Source organism: Hyperolius riggenbachi, chromosome 1 (assembly GCF_040937935.1).
Source record: "Hyperolius riggenbachi isolate aHypRig1 chromosome 1, aHypRig1.pri, whole genome shotgun sequence".
Lineage (NCBI taxonomy): Eukaryota > Metazoa > Chordata > Amphibia > Anura > Hyperoliidae > Hyperolius > Hyperolius riggenbachi.
The window spans coordinates 22,479,908-22,507,792 of NC_090646.1; the positions used below are offsets into that span (position 1 = coordinate 22,479,908).

Sequence of the window (27,885 nt, forward strand, 5' to 3'; positions counted from 1 at the left end):
ATTATGCAAGATGGCTGCTTCCAGACGTAGCCAACTGTTACAGTGGGGAATTTAGACTTTCACATAGACAACATTATGTTGAACCAAAGGCAGGTAAGATTAAAGCCTGTCGCAAACGTACAAGGCATGTCACCTTGGCCGAGAGGGGTCAGGGGCTGCTATAAACACACGCTGGAGTCTCGGCAGAGTCGGGGTCGCTATCGACTGCTTTGGTCTAGTTTCATCTAGTGTTCACGGAGCTTTACTATATACACCACAGGGATAAATAATATTATGCTAATAATGCCAAGTTGCTGCATAGATCTGCATTACATTTGCTTCAACTTAAAATTATTAGGATCTCATTGACCACACCTACTATGCAATAATGGACTATATAGAAGACACATAAAGTACTTGCTTACCAGTAGCCCTGGACAGGGAAGAGAAGGAAATGCGTGATGACGACTGTCTCTCCGGAGTGTAGTGCTCCTTGACGGTGGAAGAACTGGAGTCTTCTTTTAACGAGCTGTCAATGTAAATTTCAGCCGAGAAGGTCGTTCTCTCAGGACTCTCTGTTGTTATCTGAGTCGTAGCATCAGACAGCAGCAACCTCCTTCTTTCATCTGTGGTTATGTCTGGGTGATTATCCTTGTCTGCCCTTCGGGCAATGTCTTCGCTGCTGGTTTTATTGTCTCCCTGGGTTGTTCTTGGAGGAGAATGGAGGAAATAAGGACTGCGTGGTGAGACAGATGACAAGCCATGGCTTGTGAGGATTTCTGTACTCTTGGATAGGTTCTCTGAAGCTAATCCAGATGATGACCCAATAGTCTGCACATGGTAACTGGTATCTGAAGCCATTAAATTAGGGGACATTTCAGGGGCTTTCAGGTCTCCTTTTGGAGATATGGTCACCCGGAGGCAAGAGAGGGCCTTCCTAGTTGGAGAAGAAGGAGTGAATGGTTCTGTTCTGAGTTCTTGTGAAGATGAGCTATAGCCATCATCTCTACGCATCTTCTCAGAATGTACCCGTTCCGGATAAGATTGCCAGCCCCCAACATTAACATCTGGCATTTGTTGATGTAGTTCTCTAACTCCTGACCTTTCTATGTTTAAGGCATCATGGCTAAAACCAGTAATTTCCTCCTCAAGACGTGAAGACTTGCTAGATCTCTCAATGGTCACAGCAAATCTGTCTTCATGCAGAGGATAGTTTCTGCTGGCCATCCAGGACAGGTCAGATCTCTGGTGGCTTCTATCTATATCAGACTGGTTTTCATCTACAAAAGCAGCAGTTTTGGTTTGGTAGAAACCTCCATCTTGCTCCATGGGAAATGATATGGAGGCATCTTGATGACTAAGGTGAGCAGCATCTGCTCTGGTGGTTTCAGAAGGTTGGTGGTCTTTATTGTGCAGGTCAGTAAGTGATTTGTCAGCATCGTGCATGTCAGTAAGTGGTTTTCCTTCATAATATGGGTCGGTAAGTGACTTATTGTAGCCATAGCTTCTTGTAGTAGAAGAAGTTCCAACAGTTTCAGGGCTGACGGAGGTAGATAGAGGTGAGGTCCGTTTTCGTGATGCAAACGTTATGGAAGATATCGGCTTTGTGGGCTCTTCAAGAAGTTTTACAGGAGATGCTGCTCTTCTGTCTGAATGTGGAGTAACCTGTTCAGATACTGGAGTGTGGACATCTGTCAATGGATCTTCCTGGTGCTGACTGGAGATTATGGGTGGCCGGTCAGACAATGAAGCTACAGTGGCCATTGCTTTGATATTTCCAACAGTCATGGAGCTGGGTGAGACATCAGAAGCTCCACTGCTAGCAGGAGAGCTTAGTGGACGTTCCCCATTATCAAGTGAGTCTTGATCACTAGTGACTTGGAACTGGTCAAGGAGAGGCGATGGAGTCAGCTGCAACCTGAACTTCTGACCACCTCTGGCAGGCCGGAGCGCCTCAGATTCAATGCTGGAGTGTTTGTAACCCTGTGAACGACAAATCATTAATCATGAGATAAATAAGAATAATCTTTATACCTAGAAAAACACAACCAAGCACTCCCATGCTTTGCAGGCTATGCCATCAGAGAGAACGAACACCAAACACTGCAAACCAGAAGGCTGTCAAAGGGAAGAACTAACTAAAAGATGCTCTACAGGATCCAGCCATCTAGTGATCTCCCAACTTTTAAAAGATCGATCTAAAAGGGCACGCCATTTTTGTTGTAAAAAAACCCCGCCTGCTGTCCATCGATATGCGAATTGTAGTGTGAATGCATATCGACCACAATAGAAACACTGCCTTAGAACTTATTATTATCCTCTATAATAATCCCCTACTGTCGCTGCGTCCAGCAGCTGTCCTTGTGTCCCTGTTATTTTGTTACTGCGCATGTAACGAACAGCTGGACGGGACCAGGGAGCGAGGTGGGTGGGCGGGCTGTTGTGTGCGCGCGGTGGGCGGGCTGTTGTGTGCGCACTGCGGGTGCGCGCATGCGCAGTGACTGGCGGGGGTGGTAAAAAAAGACCTAGAGAGTGGTACCTAATGATACAGACAACGCTATACATCAAATATGGACACTGGTACAAAATACAGAGCTGGTGGCTACAATGACAGATGAAACATGATGAATAAAATGTATAACAGAGTGCAAGCTAAGAAATAAATACATTCCAAAACAAAAAAGTATGAGAGAGCCCTGCCCTTGTGAGCTTACAATCTACATGAATTAAATGAATGGGGGGGGGGGGGGGGGTTGAAAAAGGTGGGGAAGTATACAGTATACATACAGGAGTACAACTTGACGCAAGGTTGAAGGGGGAATTGACTAAGTTAGAGAATGTGCTTGTCGGAAAAGGTGAGTTTTGAGGGAGCGTTTAAAGATTTCAAAAGGTGAGAGAGTGACGGATGCGCTGTGGAAGGGCATCTCAAAGGAGGGGTGAGGCACGTAAGAAGTCTTGTATAGGTGAATGCGAGGAGGTAATTCCAGAGGAGGATAAAATATGATCATGTGCAGATCTAAGATTGCAGGAACTGCAGCCATAAGGGAGCGTTCACACTGCACGCGTTTCCAGCCGCGTTTTGGAAACGCGTGCAGGTGGCCGATACGCACGACATCAGACATTGCATAGAGTGCAATGTCTGATGTTCACACTGCATGCGTTCCGGACCTGTGCGGTCCGGGAACGCATGCTGCATGCAGATTTTACTAAAACGCGTGGCTGTCCCATTCACTTTTCAGTGATGGGATCAGCCACGCAACGCACACAAACGCGGATGGCCATGCGTTCGTACGCGTTGCGGTCCGCACGCGTTCCGCACGCATGGCCATCCGCATTTGTGATCTGAACAGGCCCTTAAGGTTTTAAAGTTTTCCAAACAGGGAAAAATAGAATATGGTGTATTTGGAATGAGGCAGACAAAAAGGGCTCCGGACATTTTGGCGCCGCCACAGGCCGTAATGTGAATTACAGCTATAGTGGCACTCGGAAGGTAATTTGGGCATCGACAAAAGATGGAGCCCAAAATTCCAAGAAAAAACCCCCCAGTGCAATTCAGCCTTTCCCCTCGGTGACCTAGAGCGGGAATGATAATAAATGCCGCCGGGACTTTTGCAGGAACAGGGTAAGCGGTTTTTCGGTTTCACCCTGTGCCATTTTTGGGTTTATGCATTTGGGACACTACAATGCAAGGCAACTGCAGATCAACTAAAACTCAAAACACAGAAAATGATTAAAGATTAAATGGGGCCTTCGCTTTCTCCTACACTATTTTTGGTAAGTTGAGGCGGGATAATGGTCAGAGAAAGTGGAAGCTGGGCCCTTTGATGGCCATTTGGCCCCAGGCAGTTGCCTAGGTTGCCTTGTGGATGATCCTGCTCTGCAGTCAAACTAGCCATGAACACAAGCCACTGGAGTGTTTGAACGATTGGACCCCAGAGAAACTGGAGCTCTGACTTTCAGTTACAGTATAAAGCCTTGAAATGACTAACAAAGCACATAAGAAAAACACAACAAACATATGAGGTATGGAAGCTACACCAGAGCCAGGCAAGTCCAGAAGGAAGTCCTCAGCGTAATCTTCCATATTTGCCCAAGTTCCCTTTTACTCTGATAAAGAGGAAGTCCCACCCTGTTAGTTAGGTCAGGTCGCCTGTTACCACACAGGAAGTGCCTCCTTATCAGAATAGATCCTGTTTGGCGGGATTCTGAGGTTGGACCTCCGATTGGCTGAGGGCTCCCTCTTGTCACACACAATACTGTTGCCTGGCTCGCGCCTACATGTCCAGCTCAATGCATAGAAAGCGTGTTACATTCCTGACCTTGTTTACTGCTTCCGCTAGCGTTCTCTGAAGGGTAGACCTTCATTCAGAAACATGGCTTCTCCGAAAACCGCCTACGCCGACTCCTACGCCGCAGGCCTTTATTCTCTGCGGCTGCTGGCGGTTTTCATGCTGGGTTATAAATATCATACAAGGAAAATAAGAAAGTACTTTGATACCGCTCTCGGCGTATAAAGAATAGCGCGGGAATAAAAGCGAGAGTAGTGAATGAAGGTGCTATAAATGAGACTTCCGGCGGCGAGGAGCGTTCTCGTCTATAGAAGAGATGGCCTGAAATAGATCATTGTTGTGGCAGAACGGCGTGGGACGTGCGGCCTTGAGCGGCGGCGGGCAGGCGGACTCAACTACCTTGATGGATACAAAGGCAGCATTGAACAGCGAGCTGAAAATATCAAGGTCACCTCAACCACAAAAGCAGAACACGACACGTGTGGTCGTTCTGCCGCTATGGCGGAAACTCTCTATTCAATATGAGTTCTTCCTGTATTGAAGCACATAAAGTTCTAAAACGTAAACCGCTGCAATACATCCGGGTGAAAGGTTTAATTCCAAACTAGATAAAATCTCACTGACCCGATAGCGAAGGATACTTAGACATTTCAGCCAGTAAATAACTTATTTTTCCCATCAATATCTGGCCGATTCGATCACTCTCATTGAATCTGCTAGAAAATCGATGCAGCAGGAGGCTGAGGACGGAATTTAAGGTACATCAGAACATGGGCAGATGCCTGGCGTTGAAAACTTTGCAAGCAGTTTAAAGGATTGGACGACCTTGGTTTGATCAGATCGGTCAAGAGGCAGATCCCTCTCTGATCGAATCTGATCAGAGCAATCTGTTGCCTGCTCATACATCGCTGGGCGAGGATTCCCAATCGATTTCAGCATGAAATATCTTGGGAATCGGCCTTGTGATGCTGCATCCGCCGATGTACCCCCTCTAGTGTAAAATGTGACAATCCCCCCCCCCCCCGGTGCCCTGTGCAGTATACGTTACCTGTCTTTGCCGCAGCCTGCGTCCCCCATTTACATAAACACGCCCCACATGGTTGCCGGTGTATACGTGGTAACGTGTGACGTCTGACGCATGCCCATGTATACACTGGCAATGATGTTGAACAAGTTTATGTAGTCGGAGGACGGAGCTTGCGGCAGACGCCGACAGGTGATGTTTACTGCACAGGGCACATTTTACACTACGGGGGAAGCTGTCGGGGGTTTTGCCGCTCGTCCTGACATCACATGCCGTACACTTATGCTAGGTACACACGATGCGGTTTTTTTCAGTCGACTTTCCACCACGCACCTCATCGAGCATCTCACTCCAACATCTTGCAGCATGTCCGAAATTGGTCACATTATCGATTGGACATGTTCTTGGCAGCACTGATTTTCAGCCGATCCCATTATAATAATCAAATCATACGGTCGATCGGCCACCAAGTCACATAATGTATGGCTACCTTTAACTACTTAAACCTTAATGATTGAAATCTACACCCTGTTTTGATGGCTACCTGGCTGTCAGGGCGTAGATTTCAATCCACCGACGCCACGCGTTCTCGCTGCTTTCATCGCTCCCGACAATCTGGCCGATGTCTCCCCACCGCAGCTCACTCCCTCTGCCGTTTCTATGACAGCAGAGCCCTGTTAGTGGGTCAGGAGCGAATTTCATTGGCTCCTGAACCTGCCTATCAACATAGGCAACTCCCATTGGTTTACTGATAGGCAGGGTCAGGAGACAATGGAAGCAGCTCCTGACCGGCTCACAGGAACTCTGCCGTCATAGAGACGGCAGAGTGGGTGGCCTGTGGTTCCCGACGAGCGGCGGTTGCAAGTATGTGCGGCGATTCGTTGGTATTCGTCCAGCGGCCTCTGGTCCTTAAAGGGAACCAGAGACGAAGCACCCTTGTGTATTTTACCATGTATATCAGTAAGAACATTAGAGAAAACACTTACCATGCTCTCTGTTTCACCCTCACTGCTAAAAGTGTCTGTTATCAGCAGTCACAAGAATCCCAGACTGAGCAATTAAATCTGGCTTTGCTGGGAATGATTATTGCTGAGTCATTATAGCAAAGCCACAAGGGGGCAGGCTTGGGCTTCAAATAACACCACAGAAGACAGACTTAGCTATAATCTTTCTGTAGCAAAGCTAGACGGAGCAGCCTGACTGTTCAGTCGGGGATTCTTATCAGAGGTGATTATAGTCAGATTACACAGAGAACAATGAAACAAAGGGCAGATTAGGTGTTTACTGTCATGTTCCCACTGATTTATAAGGTAAAATACAAGAGGGTGCTTCATCTCTGGTTCTCTTTAAGAGGGCAGAGACCGCTGGCACTTAAGTGGTTAATAATTGATTGGTGGTTGGTGGAGAGTTGCAGCAGATCAGCGGCACAGAGCGTAGCACCGGATCAAACAATGCAATGCTGTGGATCAATTGATCTAAAGGTCGAATCAGGTGGACATCTATAATGTTAGGTACACACCATACAATTTTGTGCTAAATAGATGGTTCGACAGATAATTTCCGTCATGTTAAAAATCTTATTTTTGATCATTTTTCTGGTCGATATCGCATAGAAGTGAATGGAAATTGATAAGGAAAGGGAATCGAGTGGGAAATCGACCGCAAAAACAAATGGAAAATCGGAAAAAACGCATCGTGTGTACCTAGCATAAGTATATGGCCTCCATTAGTGTTTGTGCTGCTCATGTTTCTAAACATTGCCAGCTGGCTCCAGGATTGGTCAGACTGTTTCACCAATGTGCATCTCTAAAGCAGCACACTCTATGGATGTAAGCTCAATTCGATTGTGGACTCCTATGAGGGACGTTCAGTGACAAGACTGTGTACTCTATACAGTGCTGTGAATGATGACAGTGCTATAAATATACGAAATAAAAATAATGATCTGTTATAACGTAACGCATTAACATACGCCACCGCACTGCCCATGCTGTTCAATGGGTGTGATCACATATTAAACAATGGATTCTATCATTAGGATATCATTAGGATACACTGGCTTCAAGTCACCTACACACCTGTGAGATTGATGTCGTCCATCGAGGAGCAGGAACTGATCCCTTGGGCCACATTGCTGGGCTGTACAGACACATGTCCGCTGTGTAGCCGACGACATGTACTGTAGCTATTCAGGGGGCGGAGGGATGACGGTCGGGCATGTGTGATGTCACACAGTGGGGCGGCATCTTCAAACAAGTTGGCCATCAATCGGGTGGGTAGATCTGCAGGGCGGATCACTTGGGGGTTGCCATACAAAGGCTTGTTTGTCGGCTGAAGGGTTGTTTATCAGCCGCCTCAGCCAACTTTAGTCAAGCATGTGTACAAGGCTTAAAGTGTAACTGTCGGGCATAAAATAAAAAATGAATTCTTTATTTTTATCTGGTAAACAAGTAATAAGGATGCTAATCAGGCAATCCAAAAGTTAAAAATCAATACTACCTTTCTTGTTGATAAATGATCATTCCCCAATCTACCTGACTCTTTTTTGGTACATTGCCACACATAGGAAGTTGCAGGGCATGCTGGATTGCCTTTTTTTGCTTCTTTACTTTCCTCTCAGACTTATCTAATGCAGCCTGATTGGCTGAAGCCTCTTTCCCTCCTGTTTCCCCCTCCCACACTTCTGTTCCTCTCTGATTGGCCAATATTTTTCATGCTGAGACAATGCACTTTCTATTGCAGAGCTGGGTGGGAGTGCGTGAAGACTGAGGGAAGGGCGGGCAATGCATACACAATCAGGCAGAGGAGAGTAAGGGAGGAAATGACATTAGGATTGGCTTCAAGATAGGGACAGTTAAAATGGAGAATCCTAAGAAGGATTTTCTTCTCTTTTTTTTACTATAGAAAAATTAGTAAAATCAAAATGTGGGCAGTGCAATACATATGTTATGCAAGTAGAGCAAGTATTTACGTGTGTGTGTGTGTGTATGTGTATGTGTATGTGTATGTGTGTGTGTGTGTGTGTGTGTGTGTGTGTGTGTGTGTGTGTGTGTGTGTGTGTGTGTGTGTGTGTGTGTGTGTGTGTGTGTGTGTGTGTGTGTGTGTGTGTGTGTGTGTGTGTGTGTGTGTGTGTGTGTGTGTGTGTGTGTGTGTGTGTGTGGTGAGTGTGTGTGTGTGTGTGTGGTGAGTGTGTGGTGAGTGTGTGGTGAGTGTGTGGTGAGTGTGTGAGTGTGTGTTTTTCCCTAAGATAGTATGGCTGACAGCTCCTCTTTAAGACACATTTGGTAAAAATGGTAGGCAATTCAGGTGCAGCCTGGTTTTAGGAGTGCTGCCAATTCTTCCCTGTCATCTAAAAAAAATGTGTAAATCATTTTATGGCCAGCTGCCCCCATGTAATTATAGGTTAGGGCCCCTTCCATAATGGACTGCTGGTGTATACCAAGGCTATAGCTTTAAATTTTACACAGCCACATCAACTGTCAACATCACATCAACATGCAGCCAGTCTGTTGGGTTGATGTGGGTCTGTAAAATTTAAAGCTATAGGCATGTTTTTCACTAGTGGTTCTGGATGTAAGTCTGGCTTCAGGGGCATAAAGAGATAATTTGCATATTCAGCAGTGATGCATTGTGGGAGACCACAGTTGCTCACATAAAGCTGAATTATAGCAAATGCCTTCTGTTTTAAGAAGGAAAATCACACTAAGCATTGCTTTTTTAGTAGGAGTGCTTCTCGGTCTCTTTTAGTCCCCTATTCTTTCCTAGTGGTTTTGGGTCACCTCGAGCTGCTTGGGTATTCTGTTGTTCCATGAAGGATGACCTCATTGCCGTCGAAGGGTCTAGTACGGAACATTCTGTGTGCAAACTGTTTTTGGAAGCGAACATCCTCCATTATGTTAATTTTGGTGCTTCTGTTTTGAACGTGACTTGTGTACTTGGCTCTGCACATCTATTTTAGAGTACTTTTCCAAAGTCACTAAGCTTTTCACACATGTGGCAGGTAATAGTTCACAACAGAAAAACTGCATGACAATTCACTAAGATTTGTACCTCATGCGGTCTCATGTGGTATTTCATGTGGTATTTGATGGATTGTTGCAGTACAGGGAACATGGATGACAGATGTGATACAGACATCATAGATTTTATACTGACAAGTCCAAGCTGTGTAATATTAACAATAAATTTGTATCTGCTCAAAACTGTTAGTAACTTATTAACCATGTTTAATGACTACATAGACTATTGTGGAATTAGGGAAATCTGTTTTTCTTATATTACTGAATAGTTTGTCACCTTTACTGTGCTGTTTCCTCCCTTCTGTATCCTAGAATGGATAAACTAATAGGAATAAGTCATTTATAATTCATTTTACTCTGGGACAAATGTATAATTTATCTGTATGTTTGTATGCACATGCATTTTAGAACGTTTACAGTTTATAACAATAGTGCTCCTTTATGTGTTCTTGCAACAGGTTCCTACGCATAATACTCAATCGGTTATCCTATACAAACCTGTTTCCGGGAGACACTGCGTAACGTCAACAAAAAACAGAACGAGACTACCTGCTTATTATTTAAACCCTACGCCTACAAAAACAATATAGAGACAACATATCAAGTATTGAAACTGAGAAATGTTAGTTCTTTGAAAAACATTTAACCATTTTGAATTTTATGCCAGCAACAGACTCCACAGGGGGAAAGAAAGATTGAGAAAATTGTGCAATGCCAGGAATACAAAAAACTACTATATAGTTAAGGTTTATTGGCAACAGGTCTGTAATATGATTGGGTTGAAAAAGAGCACCTCAGAGAGGCGCAGTCTCTCAGAAGTAAAGGTGGGAAGGGGTGCACCACTCAGACACCACAGGGGCAAATAGAGTAACAATTTATGGACAGCATAAAGTTGCAATTGATTTGGTGATATAATCCTCTACAGTAAATAAAAACATCATCCACAGTATACATAGAACACTATAAGTACTGTGGCAGCACGGTGGCGTAGTGGTTAGCGCTCTCGCCTTGCAGTGCTGGGTTTCCAGTTCAAATGCCAGCCATCTGCACGGAGTTTGTATGTTCTCCCCGTGTCTGTGTGGGTTTCCTCCAGGCACTCCGGTTTCCTCCCACATCAAAAACATACAGAAAAGTTTATTAGCTTCCCCCTATATTGGCCTTAGACTACGATACATACACTACAGGATACATACATAGACATATGACTATGGGAGGGATTAGATTGTGAGCTCCTCCGAGGGACAGTTATGTGACAAGACAATATACTCTGTACAGCGCTGGGGAAGATGTTGCTGATTTATAAATAATAATAATACTAAGCAAGAGACAAAGCAAATAATTATTGATCCCAGATTTTACAGAGAAGAAGAACTCCGTTTTCTGAAAGCATGAGATCTCTTTTCAGAGAATTAAATGACCCACAGACAGGATTTCTCACAAGTCTTTCTAATCCTCTGGAACTCCCTCCCAAAAATTTCAACCGCAAAAACAAAACCTCACCTCTTCAGGCAACCACAGAATCCAGCCTAGAACATTGTAGCCAGCTCGCCGGTTTCCTCAATGCTGTGCAATAAGGCACAAATCACCACTTTACGCGCAGTTCACTGACTCCTTACCTCTATTCCTCTCACACAGCAAGCTGAAATGGGCAGGGCTCTTTTCCCCATTGTCCCTTTGTAGTGTTGTATATGCTTTACTATCTTATGCATGTGTACATTTTACTATGTCTGTGTCTTATCTATACTACCCAGGCTTGTCCAAGGCAGGGCAGCGCTCTCTCCCCTATTGTATTCTAGCATTGGTGTATACCTATCTGTATTACCTATGTTTGTCCACGTAACTGTGCAACATTGTTTGCTAATCACGTGATTTAAAGAGGACCTGTAGTGAAAATAACAGAATGAATAAAATTGCTTATTGTTTACAATATTCATTTATAGATTATTTAGTCAGTGTTCGCCCATGGTAAAATCTTTCCTCTCCCTGATTTACATTCTTAAAATGTATCACTGGTGGTGAAATCTTTAGTCCTGCCAGGTGATCTGTACGAAATGTTCATCACTAAGAGTTCTACGCACAGAGGGAGATACTGCTTGCTTGGCAGTTGGAGACAGCCTTAGTTATGGTACAAAACACACTGCAGACACACTACATGCAGAATACAGGTGACCATTAATGATCCAATTTCCAGAACGATTAATCGACTGCAATCGATCAGAAACCATCGTTCAGGCCCACCAATCGGGGCGAAACTGATAAGCAACCCGATCGGATAAAAAGAATTGTTCCAAAACTCGGTTTGATGGAATGATCGGTAGAGCTATCGGCACCCTTAACAGCACCAGATTCGATTTGTATGTTCAATCGGTCAGAAACTTGTACCGTTTATGGGCAGCTTTAAACAGACTTATCAGGCCTCGTGAGGAACTCAGTCATCAGGAGACTGAAGAGTAATTTGTTCTACAGGGTGGTGCAGAAAGGCCCTGCATACTTGTGCTCCTGACAGACAGCCGCTCTTCTGTGCACCACCTTGTACAATCACATGGTGGGAGGCGTTTCCTTAGCTTGAGCAGTACTTGGCCTGTTAATAGGGATATATCCTTATACTACTGATCTCAGCTCCACCAATATCAGAGGAAAACGCAAGTCAGGAAGTGACATCACACAGGAAGTGACATCACACAAGTGATGTGTTCCATAAACAGGCCTCCTGTGAAATCACACATTATAAGAGAGGCATGCAATCACGTCATACCAGGACTTACCTGTCTTCAGCCACGACTACCACGCTGCTTGCACCAATCAGAAACACAATGTCAGCCACACGCCACAAAGCCACGTGTGCGTATAAAGGCAGCACTAGAGAGAACCACTGAGGTGCTCATTTCACTCACATATGAAGCATGGCATTTTATTAGTAATAATTCAGCAAAGTGACCTGAGGTCTACACAGTGAATTCTATCCCACCGCCAGCCCCCCCCCCCCCCCCCCCCCCCCGATGCACAGCCTGTGACATAATGACACACCCCTCTAAAATCAACCCAACAGTCACATCTGACCAATCAGAGCTACTCCCCTTCTCATCAGTCCTTCCACAGGCCCTCTCTGCCACACCCCAACATCATATCCTAGGCAAAGCATCTGCCTTTACAACTGAACTGGCCAGTTTCAGTCCCCCTCTTGGCCAGTTAGATCTACACTTTGCACTTAAACTAGTTAGAGCCATGCCCTTTTGACTCATACCCAAAGCTGACAGGACTTTGCCAACACGTCCTACCACTGTCCAGAGTTATGTTCTCCACATGTAAAATGGTAAAACCCCTCCCCTGAGGAACTAGATCCTTGCTGATCCCTCATACGCTTTACCTCGGCCTGGGGCATGCCTACCTTCTCAGCTTCTTTAGCCCCAACTAACAACCCCGTTTTCATCTGTGATCCCCTCCAACCACTGTCCAGAGTGATATTCTCCACACATGAACTGGTAAACCCCTCCCCTGAGCAGCTGGAACCTTGCTGATCCCTCATAAGCTTCATGTAGGCCTGGGACGTTCTTACATTCTCAGCCTCAACTAGCAGGTCTCTTTTCGTCTGGGACACATCATGTCCAGTGATATGGTCTTAATATGTGAAATGATAAAATCCCTCCCCTGAGTACCTGGATCTTTGCTGATCCCTCCCACGCTTCACCTAGGCTTAGGACACACCCACCTCCATAGCATCCTTGCCCTCGGCCAGCAACTCTCTTTTCATCTGAGATATCCTCCAACCACTGTCCAGTGTTAATTACTCCACACGTGAACTGGTAAACACCTCCCCTGAGCAGCAAGATCCTTGCTTATCCCTCCCATGCTTCACCTAGGCCTGGGACATGCCTACCTTCTCAGCCCCAACTAGCAGCTCTCTTTTCATCTGCGATACTCTCCATCCAGAGCTATGGGAAATGGTAAAACCCCTCCCCTGAGAACCTGAATCTTTGCTGATCCCTCCCACACTTCACTTAGACCGGGGACACACCCACCTTCACAGCCTCTTGGGCCTCGACCAGCAGCTCTCTTTTGATTTCCTCTATCCGTCGGCGGTCCTCTTCACTGAGGTCCGTGTCCGCTGGAAGGGACTGAGCAGTGAGCTTCAGCTTCACAGATCCTGTGTACACAATGGATAGATGACAGATTTTAATCCTGTAATCTTGAGAATCAGCAGCGCACAAAGAGGAGACTGCTTTGTTCAGCCACTAAACATTCCTCAGTGGTATTCTGAGAAAACAGAATCGTTTAGATGTGAAACCTGTTCCCAACGGTAACTCTTACTACAAAGATACATAACTTATATCACCACTACACCAGTCACTTAGGGCCCTTTCATACGGGCAGTTGATAGGCAGTGAAAAGACTGAGGAACTCCTAACAACTGCTTGCTGCTGCCTGGTAACTGCTCGCTGCTGCTTGGTAACTTCTCACTGCTGCATGGCAACTGCCTGGTTACTACACAGTTCAACTGCCCATGTGAAAGGGCCCACAGTAACTAAATGCCATGAAAAAAAGTATCTTTGATCTTTTCTCTTTTGTGTTAGTAAACTTTCTTGAAACCATGACAACAGTGTACAGCTTGGTGTAAAGGCAGGGCTGTGGAGTCGTACAAAAATCTTCCGACTCCAACTCCGACTCCTAAGTTTCTGAAACCACGACTGACTCCAACTCCGACTCCGGGCACCCAAAATGGCTCCGACTCAGACTCCTCGACTCCGACTCCTTAGTCTAATACCTAACAGACCTGTGGATTTTGTACAAAAATCATCCGACTCCGACTCCTGACTCCGACTCCTCAGTTTATGAAATCAACGACTCCGACTCCAACTCCGACTCCAGGTGCCCAAAATAGCCCCGACTCCGACTCCTCGACTCCGACTCCACAGCCCTGTGTAAAGGATACCTTCATAAGTCTTTACAAAGCAGGAGAAAATATGTACTCCTTTTGCACCCTGAATGATTCACTGGTTTACTACGACACGTTCATTCCATATGGATGAGGAACGCTACACATTCAAAGGTATGCTGGCTCCGCGTATGCAGCAGAATCACTTCCATCAGAGTAACAATTGAGAGTAAAGTGAGGCAGGTTTCACAGTCCAGCATATGCAGAGGTCCAAAGCGGTGTCCTGGGAAACAACCAGAGTGGTCACAGACACATCAGTGTAGAGCTGGGCATACGGGATGGTCAATGAGAAACTAATAGCTCCAGTTACCATGCAAGTCTAACGCCAACTGTAGCGGGCTTGGAACGAGGACAATCAGAACCAGCAGGAAATAAAATCGATTGGCTCAGGTCACAACAGCGTACAATTTGCATGAAATCTGCATTCAAGTCAATGACCATCCCTAGCACACTCTATCCAAGCTTTCTTTTTAAAACAGATTTTAAGTTACAATCAATTAATGAAAATCTATTAAAAACAAAGATCCCCTCAATCTGATCTAATATGAAGCGGAGCAGGGTGGCAATCGGGCCAACGATGGATATCTGGTAATGATTGCTCACCTGATCAGATAGTGTGTGGCTGACTTAAGTCTGCTAAAATACTTGGAATACGTGGATGAGAGTGGACGAAGGCTGTTTCTGCTTTACGGAAGGGATTATACACTCAGTTATAAGGTGGCCATACATGCCAACATCAACCATGGATTCAGGTAATACCTCTAAAGACTAAATGAACACGGCTTACTTCAAGCTTTCCAAACATTACATCCCTTCTTCTGGCATGATACAGAGACTTGTATAGGATTCCACAGGCCTGAATCAACATTTGTTGAAGTCAGCATATCTGCTCTACATCTAACAGCAGACCATACTTCACTTGCTTAAAGGACAACCGAGGTGACATGATGAGATAGACGTGTATGTACAGTGGCTAGCACACAAATAACTAGGCTGTGTTCCTTTTTTCCTTTCTCTGTCTGAAAGAGTTAAAGTGAACCTAAAGTCAAACCAAAAAAATGAGTTTTACTCACCTGGGGCTTCCAATAGCCCCCTGCAGCTGTCCAGTGCCCTCGTCGTGTCCCTCCGATCCTCCTGTCCCCGCTGGCAGCCACTTTCGGTTTCGCCGTCAGGAGCCGACAGGCTGGGAGCGCGAGTGATTCTTTACGTTCCCAGCCACAATATCGCCCTCTAAAGTGGCTGCCGGCAGGGACAGGAGGATCGGAGGGACACGGCGAGGGCACCGGACAGCAGCAGGGGGCTATTGGAAGCCCCAGGTGAGTAAAACTCATTTTTTTGGTTTGACTTTAGGATCACTTTAAGCATGCAAGTGACAGTTTCTGTCCGGGTCGGGACTGGGTCAGACTATAGAATAATCCTCACTGATAAGTAAATACAGCCATAAAACACTTTCCTGTGAGTAAATGGCTTCCTGGAGCAGGAAAGAGATAGAAAGCTCAATAATTTATAGACTTGAGCTCTGGTATACTTTAATGAAGGTGTCATTGAGCAGAGATAATGCAACAGTAAAAACTAGATTTAAATATAAAATAAAACTGGGCTATCTTAAACGGTGTAATAACCGGGACAAATGGGCAAATAAATTCCATGGGTTTTAATTACAGTAGCATGCATTATTTAAAAACTATAATGGCCGAAAACTGAAAAATAATGATTTTTTCCCCACATTTTTTCCTATTTTCCCATTAAAACACATTTAGAATAAGATAATTCTTGGCATTACTGTCCCACCTAAAGAAAGCCTAATTGGTGACGAAAAAAACAAGATATAGTTCGTTTCATTGCGATAAGTAATGATAAAGTTGGCCTTGGAGTCTTATGGAGAAGTGTGCGGATAAATCAACTCAGTGACCTGATGGACTCTGAAAAATGTCCCACCACCCACTGAGAATGTTACAACCTCACGGTGGTCTCGTGTTTTGGTGAGCTCCATTCTTGTTGAGTGGTGACACTCGCAGTGACACCGATGCATAAGAGGTGGATGAGGTAACCAGGAGTCAACAGCACAAAAAGAGAGGGGAGGGTTCTGGGAAATAAAGAGTACACATCTGTATAGCGTTGTTATGGTTTGCACAAAGTTTAGTTTGAAAAGTAATAGCCACTGCAGACCTAAATAGATGGGTAGCAAGTAGAGATGGCAATGCTAGGGGAACTCATGGAGAAGCATGTGATCAGTTTGATCAGCTGATAGATCTGTAAGGCTCTGATTTGCTGTAATGACTCATTTGGATTCACGCATGATCATGACCAGCAAATCGGGGCCTTACAAATCTATCAGCTAATCAAACTGATCACATGCTTCTCCATAAGTTCTTCTAAGCATAACCATCCCTAGTAGCAAGTCTTCAATGGATAGCAGAAAACAGCTTGAGGGATGTTACGTTCTGTAGGGCAAATTTCTTTCAAAAAAAAAAAAAAGAAGGTATAAATTGCTTTAACAAAACCATAAGCTCTGAAACTTAACAACTGTATGGTCTAAAACGACACACAAATATTAACCCTTCAACTGCAGCAAAGCTTGAGGAAAATGAGGGTCTTTATAGAGTTAAAGAATACAGAGTTGAAGGTGATGATCCGTGAAAAGCTGAAGTTTGAGAATGAATGGATCAGAATATAGTCCTACCTCGACTTTTTCTGTCTTCGTACTCTGGCAGTCCGACCCTTGGCGTCTGGGATAAAGTATTACTCTTCAGAAGACTGGTGACTCGAGCAGCCAGAGAATCACCACTGCTGGCATCGCTCTCTTCTCCTGTCACTCTCTGATGACCAGACCATGTCTCATCTACAGCGTGCTTCAGGCCACCGACGGCTCTGGAAACACTGCTCAAAAGTTGCTCGCTGGATTGTAATACACCTTCTGCCCTCGTATGGTTATCCTGGAAGTGGACACTAGATGGAAGCACCAATCTGTTTGCAGTTGCTTCGCTTGAACCTTCTGGTTCTGAGCGACTGTGTTTGTGAAAGCCTAACATAGGTGAAGGCAGGTGGTGTCTATTTTCAGAAAGTTCTCTCAAGTTAGAGCTGTCTCTGGCTGAAGCAAAGCTGGTAACATGATGGTCTTTCCACAGCAAGTCAGTCTTTGTAGACAATTCATTCCTTAGAAAACCATCACTCCTCAAACTACTGTTAAAGGAAGTATCCCATGAGAGGTTATCCAGTTGAAGATCCAGTGGGCTTGCTGACCTGCTGTTGGAAGCATTTGACTTCAGAGAATCTTGTAAACCATTGTTCACAACTGGAGAGGAGATGTATGAATCCTTCAGTGAATATTTCGGGTCTATGTCTGAGGAGGTCTTGTCAAGGTTTACATCATCTGCTTCAGCCAAAAGTTTTCGAATCTCTTTGAGAGTTTTAGACCCAACAAAGGAGTCATTTGTAGAGTCCACATGATGAGGCATCTTCCAAGAACTTGCAAGGGAAGAAAGGTTTGCCTGGTTTAGATGATCCTGATCTGCATCAACACCACCAGACTCAAACTGGTCAACCAGCTGTTTAACATATGATGGATCTTCAGCTATGTTGTCAAGGTTTGGCAAAACCCCTGGTACGGCATGACTGAAGCTGAGGTCGCTGGACATCTTAACAGCAGGTGGTACCTCCTTCCTTCCTCCATCAGATATCTGGGAAGAAAAGGCTTCTGGGATACTTCCTACGTCCCTTGTGGCGGTATCATCCTGGCTTATGGGTCTGTCACTCGTAGACCTGGAGCTAAACTGAGGAGACAGTTCAGTGGGAAGAGGGGATTCTTGACCAGCCTCGGAACCCAATGGAATAGATACGCTCGTTGTGGATGCGGTGGAATAAAGACTGGACTGTGAGATGTTTGCTGCATTTAGAGAGTCACCTGAACAAAATGAAACATTTATCATCATTACATTCTGCACCGAAATATAACATAATAACGTAACGGTCAAACATAAGAGATGCTGAGGACTTCGGGAACTGGATGTGAAGAAAAAGCAAATAAGTAGGGAGCCAATGATGGGGTTAGGTTTAGGGGTACAGTGAAAAGTTCTAGCTAACCTCATACTTAGGGTTAGATCTTTTTGATTAGTCTAAGGTTTAATTTGCAGATCAGAGCCAGGTGTAAGGAGTAATTTAAGAACTAGGATTGAAGCATGGTCTAAAGGTTAGACAGACATCTAAGGTTAGGTTTGGGGATTAAACTGACAGTTTAGGGGGGGGGGGGGGAGTTAAAGAAAAACTCCAGTGAAAATAATGTAATAAAAAAGTGTTTTTTTTTTGCAATAATTATGTATAAATGATTTAGTCAGCGGTTTCCCATTGTAAAATATTTCCCCTTTCTAATTTACATTCTAACATTTATCACATGGTGACATTTTTCCTGCTGGTGATGTCAGTGGAAGGAGATGCTGCTTGGTTTTTTTGGCTGTTTGAAACCGCTGTAAACAGCTGTTATTTCCCATAATGCAACAAGGCTCCCACGGTGTGATGTCAGAACCATGGTCCTGACATCACACTGTGGGAGGGGTTTCACCACAATATCAGCCATACAGAAATACAATTTTGGTTACGGTTTCTCTTTTTAAGGGTTAAGGCTAAGGAGTCAATGTAGAGTTAAGATGCTTAAAGCCGAGATGAAAATAAGGTTAGGGGTAGGCTCCATGGTTGCGTTACATTTATGCTCGGGTTACATCAGGTGGTTTGGCTTCAGGGATTGGTTATAGGGAACGTGAAGTGAGAAGAATATGAAGGCTGCCATCTTCATTCTCTTCTAAACAATGCCGGTTGCCTGAATTCTGTGCTGAGGCTCCGCCTCTAATACTATGAGTCACTGGCCTGGAATGAGCAGCAGATCAGATGATGTGACTGCGCTGGCTGCATGCTTGTTGCAGGTGTGACTCCAAAACAACTAAAGCCAAAAGCTCAGCATGACAAAAGCTCAGCATACCAGCCCAGCAACTGGCGTTGTTTATAAGCGAATAAAGATGGCAGCCTCCAAATTCCTGTCACTTCAGTTCCCCTTTAATCACTTCAGCCTACAGGCCATTTTACCCTAACGCCAAAAGCCATTTTTACCTGTCAGTGCTCCTCCCATTCACTTGGCCATAACTTTATCACTGCTTCTCACACTTCAATGATCTATAGCTTTTTTTTTTCTTGCCACAAATTAAGCCTATCGTTGGCCATACTTGTTTTTAGTAGTTACTTTGTTTTCTATGCATTTTATAGGCAAATACAAGAAAAAAAAATAATGAAAAAATATACTATTTCTCCAATGCCATCCCCTATAGTATTAAAATAAGCAATGCTATTGTAAATAAAACCCACCTATTTAATTTGCCCATTAGTCCCCGCTATCACATTTCAATGATGTCCCTAGTACAATGTATGGCGGCAATATATTATTTGGAAATAAAGGTATATTTTCTCTGTTTGGGGCATCAATTGCAAGCCATTATGCACTAAATTCACAGTAATATAACCTCATGACATGCAGCTTAAAATAGCCAAATAGCCAAGTCCCTAAGGCAACTATTTATGGATTTTCTCTTTACTTTTTTTTTTTTGGGGGGGTCAAGGGGGTCTTGCTAACGTTTCTGAAAGTCTGTGGTGTGTGTAATTCAACTTTTCACCACTAAATGGCGGTATTAACACAGTCTTGATTTACCAGGAAGTGTTTTTTTTTTTTTACTTTTGTTTCATTATTATGAATGTACATGGCCCCTGATTGGGGTCATGTCCATTTATTACAGGCACAGCGATTGGTTTGGGAAAGCCTTGCATCCCTTCCCCAATCGCCGACACGGAAATTGCGCCAGGTACAAGCAGGGGTCGCATACCCACCTGTCGCTTAAACACTGGATGCATATATGTGTCCAGTTAGACTTAAGCAGGGCCTTTCTGGACGACTATAGTTGCCCAGATAGGCTGAAGTGGTTAAGTTGAAGTTTAAGGTCAGGCTGAGAGGGTTCAGGGTCACCTTAGGGAGCTAGGTATTAGGGATGGTCAATGAGATTCAAATAATTCTGAGTTCATGCACCAATCTAATCCTGCAGAGGTAAAATTTGATTGGTCCATTTTCAAACTGCATACATTTGTATACACAATTTGCATAATCTTGCATCAACTTGAAATTATTTGCATCTCATTGACCATCCCTACTAGGTATCAGGATTAGGAGCTAGGTTAAAGGTTTAGGTTAGGGAGCCAGGTTTCTGAGTTAGATTAAGACGCTAGGTTAAAGATTGGGTTAAGGAGCTAGGTTTCAAAGTTAGGCCTGAAACACACCAGAGGAGTTTTTCTGAGCGTTTTGAGTTTTTAAATCTGCTGCTAAGGTTATCCTATGTGTCTGTGCACACTGGAGCAATGAGGTTTTGTAAAAAAAACCCATAGCATTACATTGGGAAGAGGTTTTGAAACCTCTAAAAGCTCTTCCCAATGTAATGCTATGGGTTTTTTTTACAAAACCTCATTGCTCCAGTGTGCACAGACACATAGGATAACATTAGCAGCAGATTTAAAAACTCAAAACGCTCAGAAAAACTCCTCTGGTGTGTTTCAGGCCTTAGGCTTGGAACCCACAAGCAGCTCTTTTTTAAAGGGAAGGTTCAGGGACGCCTTGAAAAAAATAAAAATCCATATCCACTTACCTGGGGCTTCCTCCAGCCCGTGGCAGGCAGGAGGTGCCCTCGCCGCCGCTCCAGAGGCTCCTGGTCGTCTTCGGTGGCCGACCCGACCTGGCCAGGCCGGCTGCCAGGTCGGGCTCTTCTGCGCTCCAAGGACGGGCTCTTCTGCGTCCCACGCGGGCGCGCTGACGTCATCGGACGTCCTCCGGGCTGTACTGCGCAGGCGCAGTAGTTCTGCGCCTGCGCAATACAGCCCGGCGGACGTCCGATGACGTCAGCGCGCCCGCGTGGGACGCAGAAGAGCCCGTCCTTGGAGCGCAGAAGAGCCCGACCTGGCAGCCGGCCTGGCCAGGTCGGGTCGGCCACCGAAGTCGACCAGGAGCCTCTGGAGCGGCGGCGAGGGCACCTCCTGCCTGCCACGGGCTGGAGGAAGCCCCAGGTAAGTGGATATGGATTTTTATTTTTTTCAAGGCGTCCCTGAACCTTCCATTTAAGCCTTGTGCAAGCACTTGTGATTTAAAAAAAGCTCTTGCTAATGTAATGCTATGGGTGTGATCCCACTTGAGAGATGTGATTAAACCCTCCTGGCGGTCTATTAAAAACCGCCAGGGGCAGCAGAGCAGTGTTTTTTTTTAAATCATGTAGCATGATTCATGTACATGATAGCCGCTGTGCAGCGGCAGCCCCCCACCCTCTTCGATCGATCTCTGATCAGGAAATCTCGTTCAAAGGACGGGATTTCCTGGAGGGCTTCCCCCGTCGCCATGATGTCACCGACGTCGTGATGTCATTGGGAGTCCCGATCTACCCCTCAGCGCTGCCTGGCACTGATTGGCCAGGCAGCGCATGGGGTCTGGGAGGAAGGGCGGCGCGGCGATCAGAATGCAAACGCAGCTAGCAAAGTGCTAGCTGTGTGTTGCAAACAAAAAAAATCATGCAAATCGGCCCAGCAGGGCCTGAGAAATGCTCCTGCACGGCATAGCCCATGCTCAGCACGGGCTTACCGCCAGGGAGGTTAAAAAAAAAATCTTCCATAGCATTGCATTAGCAAGAGCTTTTTTTAAACACAAGCGATTTGAAAAGCGCTGATAGTGGGTCCCATACCTTAGGGCTTGGAAGCTAGGTTTCAGAGTTACTGTAGGTTAAGACTCGGTTCAGGATCAGGTCAGGTCGCTAGGTTTCAGTGTTAGGTCTGGGAGCTAGGTTTCAGAGTCCGGGAACTAGGTTTCAGAGTCAGGTTGAGGAGCTAGGTTTCAGAGTCAGGTCAGGGAGCTAGGTTTTAGAGTCAGGTCAGGGAGCTAGGTTTTAGAGTCAGGTTGGGGAGCTAGGTTTCAGAGTCAGGTCGGGGAGCTAGGTTTCAGAGTCAGGTCGGGGAGCTAGGTTTCAGAGTCAGGTCGGGGAGCTAGGTTTCAGAGTCAGGTCGGGGAGCCAGGTTACAAAGTCAGGCCAGGAAGCTTGGTTTCAGAGTCAGGTCTGGGAGTTGGGTTTCAGAGCTCTTTCCATGTCATGATGTAACATGTGCAGCCCCCTCACACAAATTACACACATTCTAGTTCACCAGGGGTCACATGCACATGCCTCTCACACACACAGTCTCTCTATTTACCTTCGGAGAGCTTCATGCTCTGGCTGGGAGTTGCGGTGGAACCCTTGATAGTCCTCAGCTCTGTGGGGGAGAACTCAGGCTCTCTGATTGGCCCTTTGGGAGTGAAGGGTGCCAGAATGGTGGACGGTGACTGATCAATGCCCAGGTTCCGCAAATAGGTCTAAAAACATCACAAAGTAACAGCACAGCATTTTTTGGCCAGTTCTGATTATTTTCAATATTTTCTTTTTTAAAAATTGCACACTAAAAAGTAATTTAACTGATAAAAATCAAAAAATTAGCTCCAAAATGCATTAAGATTAAACACGTTTTATCAGGTATTGTAATTCACTTTTGAACAAAACCTTTGGATAATTTTGCTTGGTTTCTCAGGGCCCGTAAGTATTACTGTACTTTCAGCTTTAATTCAGTGGGGTGAACAAAACAACTGCATAAAAATGTGAGGCAACTAAAACTTTTTTTTAACATACTGCCTTCATTTCCAGGGCTCACAAGTAATGGGACAATTGCCTCAAAGGCAATTTTCATGGGCAGGTGAGGGCAAGTCCGTTGTTATGCCTTTATCAATTAAAGTTACTCTATACAGTAACTAAAATAAAAAATTTCACTTACCTTTGGCCTCCTCCAGCCCACAAGGTTCCCCGGTGTCCTCCTGGCTCCTGTCCGTGTCCCTCCGGTGGCTCCCATTACCGGCGACACCCGGGCCGGGTGTCAGGCAACTCTTCCTGGATCTTCACGCTGATCGTCATCGAGGCGGCCGGCGTGACAGGTTTGCGCATGCGCGGTTTAGAGATAGAAAACCGCGCATGCGCAGACCTGTCACGCCGGCCGCCTCGATGACGTGTAGTGGCCGGCGTGATAATCCAGGAAGAGTCGTCCGACACCCGGCCCGGGAGGTCGACGGAGGGACACGGACAGGAGGACGCCGGGGGACCGCGCGGCCTACGGTGGGCTGGAGGAGGCCCAAGGTAAGTGAATTTTTTTATTTTAGTTACTGTTCAGAGTCACTTTAAAGTCAATGGGAATTAAACCTTTACAAAAATCAGCCAGATACTTACCTAAGGAGAGGGAAGGTTCTGGGTCTTTTAGAGCCTTCCCGCTCCTCTCTCGGCCCTCATTCCAGCAATGGCTCCCGGTAGCAGTTCAACCAATATGGTCAAATATTGTTCTCTCTGCAGCCGAAGGAGGCTTCGGATGTGTTTGGGAGCCCGGGTGCTCCAGAAGATGGGCGGCTCTGTACTGCGCCTGCGCCAGCACGCTCTCTCGCAGGCACAGTACAGAGCCGCCTGTCTTCAGGAGGACTTGGCTCCCAAAGAGATCCGAAGTCTCCTCCAGCAGGGGATACAAATGGAGAGGCTAGAGTTGCAACGAGGGGACCGGGAAGGCTCAATAGGACCCAGAGACACTTAAAATTTGGGGGACAGCGTCAGCGGTTCGTCGGTCGTCCCAAAACTGCATGCCGTTACCGGCACACACCCAAATGAGCAAGTTGGCCCAACATCTTGCAGCCTGTGCAATCAACTTATGCGACTAATTTCGTCCTGAAATTGGTCGGATTGTCACTCGGGCATACACTTGGCGGCACCAATTTTCATCCAATTTGATTATAATAATCAAATCGGTTGGTCGATCGGCCGCCAAGTCGCCTGATGTATGGCTACTTTTAATTAACGGATTCTGAAAGGTACACAGGAGGCGGCCCTACAGGAAGCCGTGGTACACTTTGGGTGACGGCCGTAATGTTTTTAAGTATAAATTATAATCATGGGGTTCTGAGGCAACCAGCTGAGCTGCCCAGCATTCTTCTGTAAAGTCCCCCACTTCCATGAAGTGAAACTGAACCAACATTGCTCACAGTCCATGTCCAGCTCTTGACATGCCCATGCACCACGTAAGTGGTGTGTGTTTTTTCAGGAGGAAATCGGTAGAAGGGATTAATCTGACATGGTGGAAAATTTCAGAAGCTCGCGGTGACACCCAAAACTGGAGGGTGCTAGGATTCACTCCAGTGTGACAAGCGCGCCTTCAGCCCTGTACACAGGGGGAGGTGGGAGGAAGTGGGGGAAGGAAGAACGACACACACACACTTGGTGTGGTGGTGGCACGATGATTTGGTGTGAATCGGTGTGCATTGACTGGGCAGGCAATAGATCCCTCTCTGATCAGAGAGGGATCTAATGGACTAACTGGTGGAAGATAGACAGGTGCATGAGCACCTCAATTTCCAGGTATGGAGTTTTAAAAATATGTGTATGTTCTGTGGGCAGGGCTCTTGCTTAGCTGTGTATTATTGAGGAAGAGGCAGGGAACAGACTAGGTTGTGTACATAAATTGCAGGCCGAGCTCTGGGGTCTGCCATGCAGGAAAAAGATGCTACAAACCAGTTAATAAACTCGTTTATTGGACATTGACTAAAACTGCTTCTACAGAGAAGAAGTCAAGTTCTGCCACTGAGTGCTCTACAGATCTTAAAGAAAGAACATTTAAGCCTAGAGTTGGTCTTTGAAAAAAATATTAATCTACTTACAGGGATCCTTTCTTCAATGTTGAACTCGTCCTGCTCCGGTGTTTTTTCTGCCCTTGACCAGTCCTCTAGAAAAGGCTTCATATGGCGGTGGGATGGCTCAAATATGGACGATGCAGCAGAATCCTGGAGGACATCTCTGGTGTGGTCACTTGTGTGAGAACTTCCTGAGAAGTCTTGATCGAGAGAGACATCGCTGAAATGTTCCAAGGTGATAATGTTCTTCTTCACACTCACACTAGACCCATCAGGCTTAGTAGCCTCTTTAGTGCTTTGCTCATCCACACTTTCAGTGTTATCAGTGGCTGCATGAGCTGGGTCAACGTTTGTTTGGCTTGATGCCCCATTATGGTGTTGAGTCACATTGTTCAAATGGTTCTGACTTGGTACAGAGGAGGTTCCAAGGACCTCAGAGCTCTGCACAGAGTCAGAGTTGGCTGAATCGTTGTCTCCTTCTTCAGCCACAGGGACAATAGATACCTCTGTTTTCTTTTCAGTAGCGTTATCAGCAGATACGGTTATGACAGAGTTATAAGACTGCGACCGAGTCAACTGGGAAACGCTGGTTGACTCTTTATCTGCTACGTTTAGGTTGGTCATAGAAGATGTGCCTTTAAATGAGGTGGCTATTCCTTTCTTTTTGGTGGTGTCACTACTGTTTTGCCTGGAAAACAAACGATTCAAGGAATCTGCTACTGCATCGTAAGCCATCTTTTTAGGAGACACACCAGTTATGCCACGAAGGACAAGCGCATCAAATGACTGGTTAGTGTTCCAAGTTCCGACCTTTTCGATATAGTTCAAGCTGGGCAACGACTGGATCCTTTGTCTTTGAGGAGACAATGATCCTTGAGAGTCACTGCTTTCAGGGTTACCTTGGCTGCTCTGAGCTGACCTGGGCACTCCAATGCCGACAGCCACATTAGGCTGAGAAGAGCTGCTGGTTGGCTCTTCATTGAGAGACATGTTGGAACCAGTAAGCTTAGCTTTAATTTGCTGGATCCTGCCAGAGAGTTGCTTCCGACCCATGGAAAATGTCCCAGGTGTCGACTGGGAGATTGGATGAGCTAATCGTCCTATAAAGGATGCCTCATCTACAGGGGTATTCCCAGACTGTGATATCTCTGTCTCTTTATGTCCACGTTCTATGCTGTAATGAGAGGACACGGTCAACTCATCTTTTGGCCGGTCCTCAATTGTATTCTCTCTGTTATCTGGGATGTTGCCATGGAGAACAGAGGCATTCTGAGAAGATGATTGGCTATGAAATCTGCCCTTTGGAGTCTTTGACATCTCTCTTTTCTTTCCGTTTTTCTGGATCTCGGCACACAGCTGATTCTGTAGTTCATCTTGAAAAACTTGAGTAGACTTACGATTTGATTGGCGTAAGGTAATTCCAGATTGTTCTAACTGGTGGGATGCATCAAAATAGCCTTCATAATCTTCAAAATGTATTTCACTGGAATCTCTGAACGATTCTTCTTCTAATAAATTTACAACAGGACGGGTGGCAGGTTGGCTTTGGAGGTCAGAAATATTAACCTTGCATTGTGCATGTTCTTGTGGTGGGACATCAACGTTATCGATCTCTGTGGCAGACGCAGTCTGTGAAGAACGCCGAGAAGAGGTGCCACTGCCAACTGACATACCGACTTCCTTCTCCAGCAGCTCCAACAACACAGGTGCCGGGACATTACTATCCAGAAATGAGCCATCTTCTGACAGGAGGTCTTCGATGGAACGATGGGTGGTTTCCTTGGATGTTCTGGAATTAGAACCAATGGTTTCCATAATGGTATCACCTACTTTGCCTCTGTGACTCACAGACAATGGGTGTTGTGACAGGGAATGAACACCACTGAGGTCAACAGCTCCATCTTGGCTCTCTCTATAAGGTTGTGCCAGAAATAGGTCACTTTCTTCCTGGTCCATCTGCACCTCTCTACTTGCCAGCCAAACCGCATCCGTCATTTCTAAAGACTTCGAGGCCGGCCCGGGAAACTCCGACGTATCCAAGGAAGCCCTGGTGGAAGAATGCAAATATGTCACAAGTAAAGTGATAGACATCTGTTTAGTATATAAAACGTTACCTTTCTCGCTTAACAAGCCTTAGGTTGCGTACACACATCACATCTTGATTGGCCAATTTTACCCATTCGGCGTAAAATGAGAGCAAACAGGTTTTGAATACTTTGAACAGATGTAGCCAAGCTCTCATATTACATGGAAGTGGAAAAACTGTTCAGCCAAGATAGTGATGTGTGTATGCACCCTTAGACTCCATTCATACTGGCATAAATATCATTCTGCATAGCAGAGTGCAACAGACCAGAAGCAAACGGATCCTATGTTAAGGAAATACCGAGGTGACATGTGACAAGACGAGATAGACATGTGTATGTACAGTGCCTAGCACACAAATAACTAGGCTGTGTTCCTTTTTTCTTTCTCTGCCTGAAAGAGTTAAACATCAGATATGCAAGTTTCTGTCCAGTTGGAACCTGGTCAGAATATAGCGTAACCCTCCCTGACAGCCATAAAACACATTCCTGGCAGAAAATGGCTTCTGAGAGCAGGAAAGAGATAAAAAGAGTCAATAATTCACAGAGCTCTGACATACTTCAATGAATGTGTCATTTTTAGAAGGTGGAGGATAGATAAAGTTGTTTATTTCACCAGTTTATTTTCACCTCGATATTTCTTTAAAGTGTAGCAGAGATCTAAACTAAAGATTTGATCTTACCCGGGGCTTCCTCCAGCCCCATAAACACGTCTGTGCCCCACGCCGTCCGCCCGCGGTCTGCTGTTAAGCCGCGATTAGCCCCGGTAACAGCTCAGTTGCGTCAATCAGTGTCTACTGT

At 45.5% G+C, this 27,885-nt stretch overlaps 1 protein-coding gene across 2 annotated transcripts in view; it reads right to left on the bottom strand.

The window, feature by feature from the left end:
• ALMS1 (ALMS1 centrosome and basal body associated protein) overlaps positions 1–27,885 on the bottom strand; it is an 82,688-nt gene that overhangs the window by 27,917 nt on the left and 26,886 nt on the right. For both annotated transcript variants that reach the window (XM_068274149.1, XM_068274140.1), the window contains exons 4-8: positions 25,028–27,047; positions 22,501–22,660; positions 16,928–18,148; positions 13,331–13,455; positions 405–1,962 (exon numbers count right to left, since the gene is read on the bottom strand). In XM_068274149.1, coding sequence (XP_068130250.1) covers positions 405–1,962; positions 13,331–13,455; positions 16,928–18,148; positions 22,501–22,660; positions 25,028–27,047 — 5,084 coding nt within the window. The remainder of the gene's footprint in view (positions 1–404; positions 1,963–13,330; positions 13,456–16,927; positions 18,149–22,500; positions 22,661–25,027; positions 27,048–27,885) is intronic.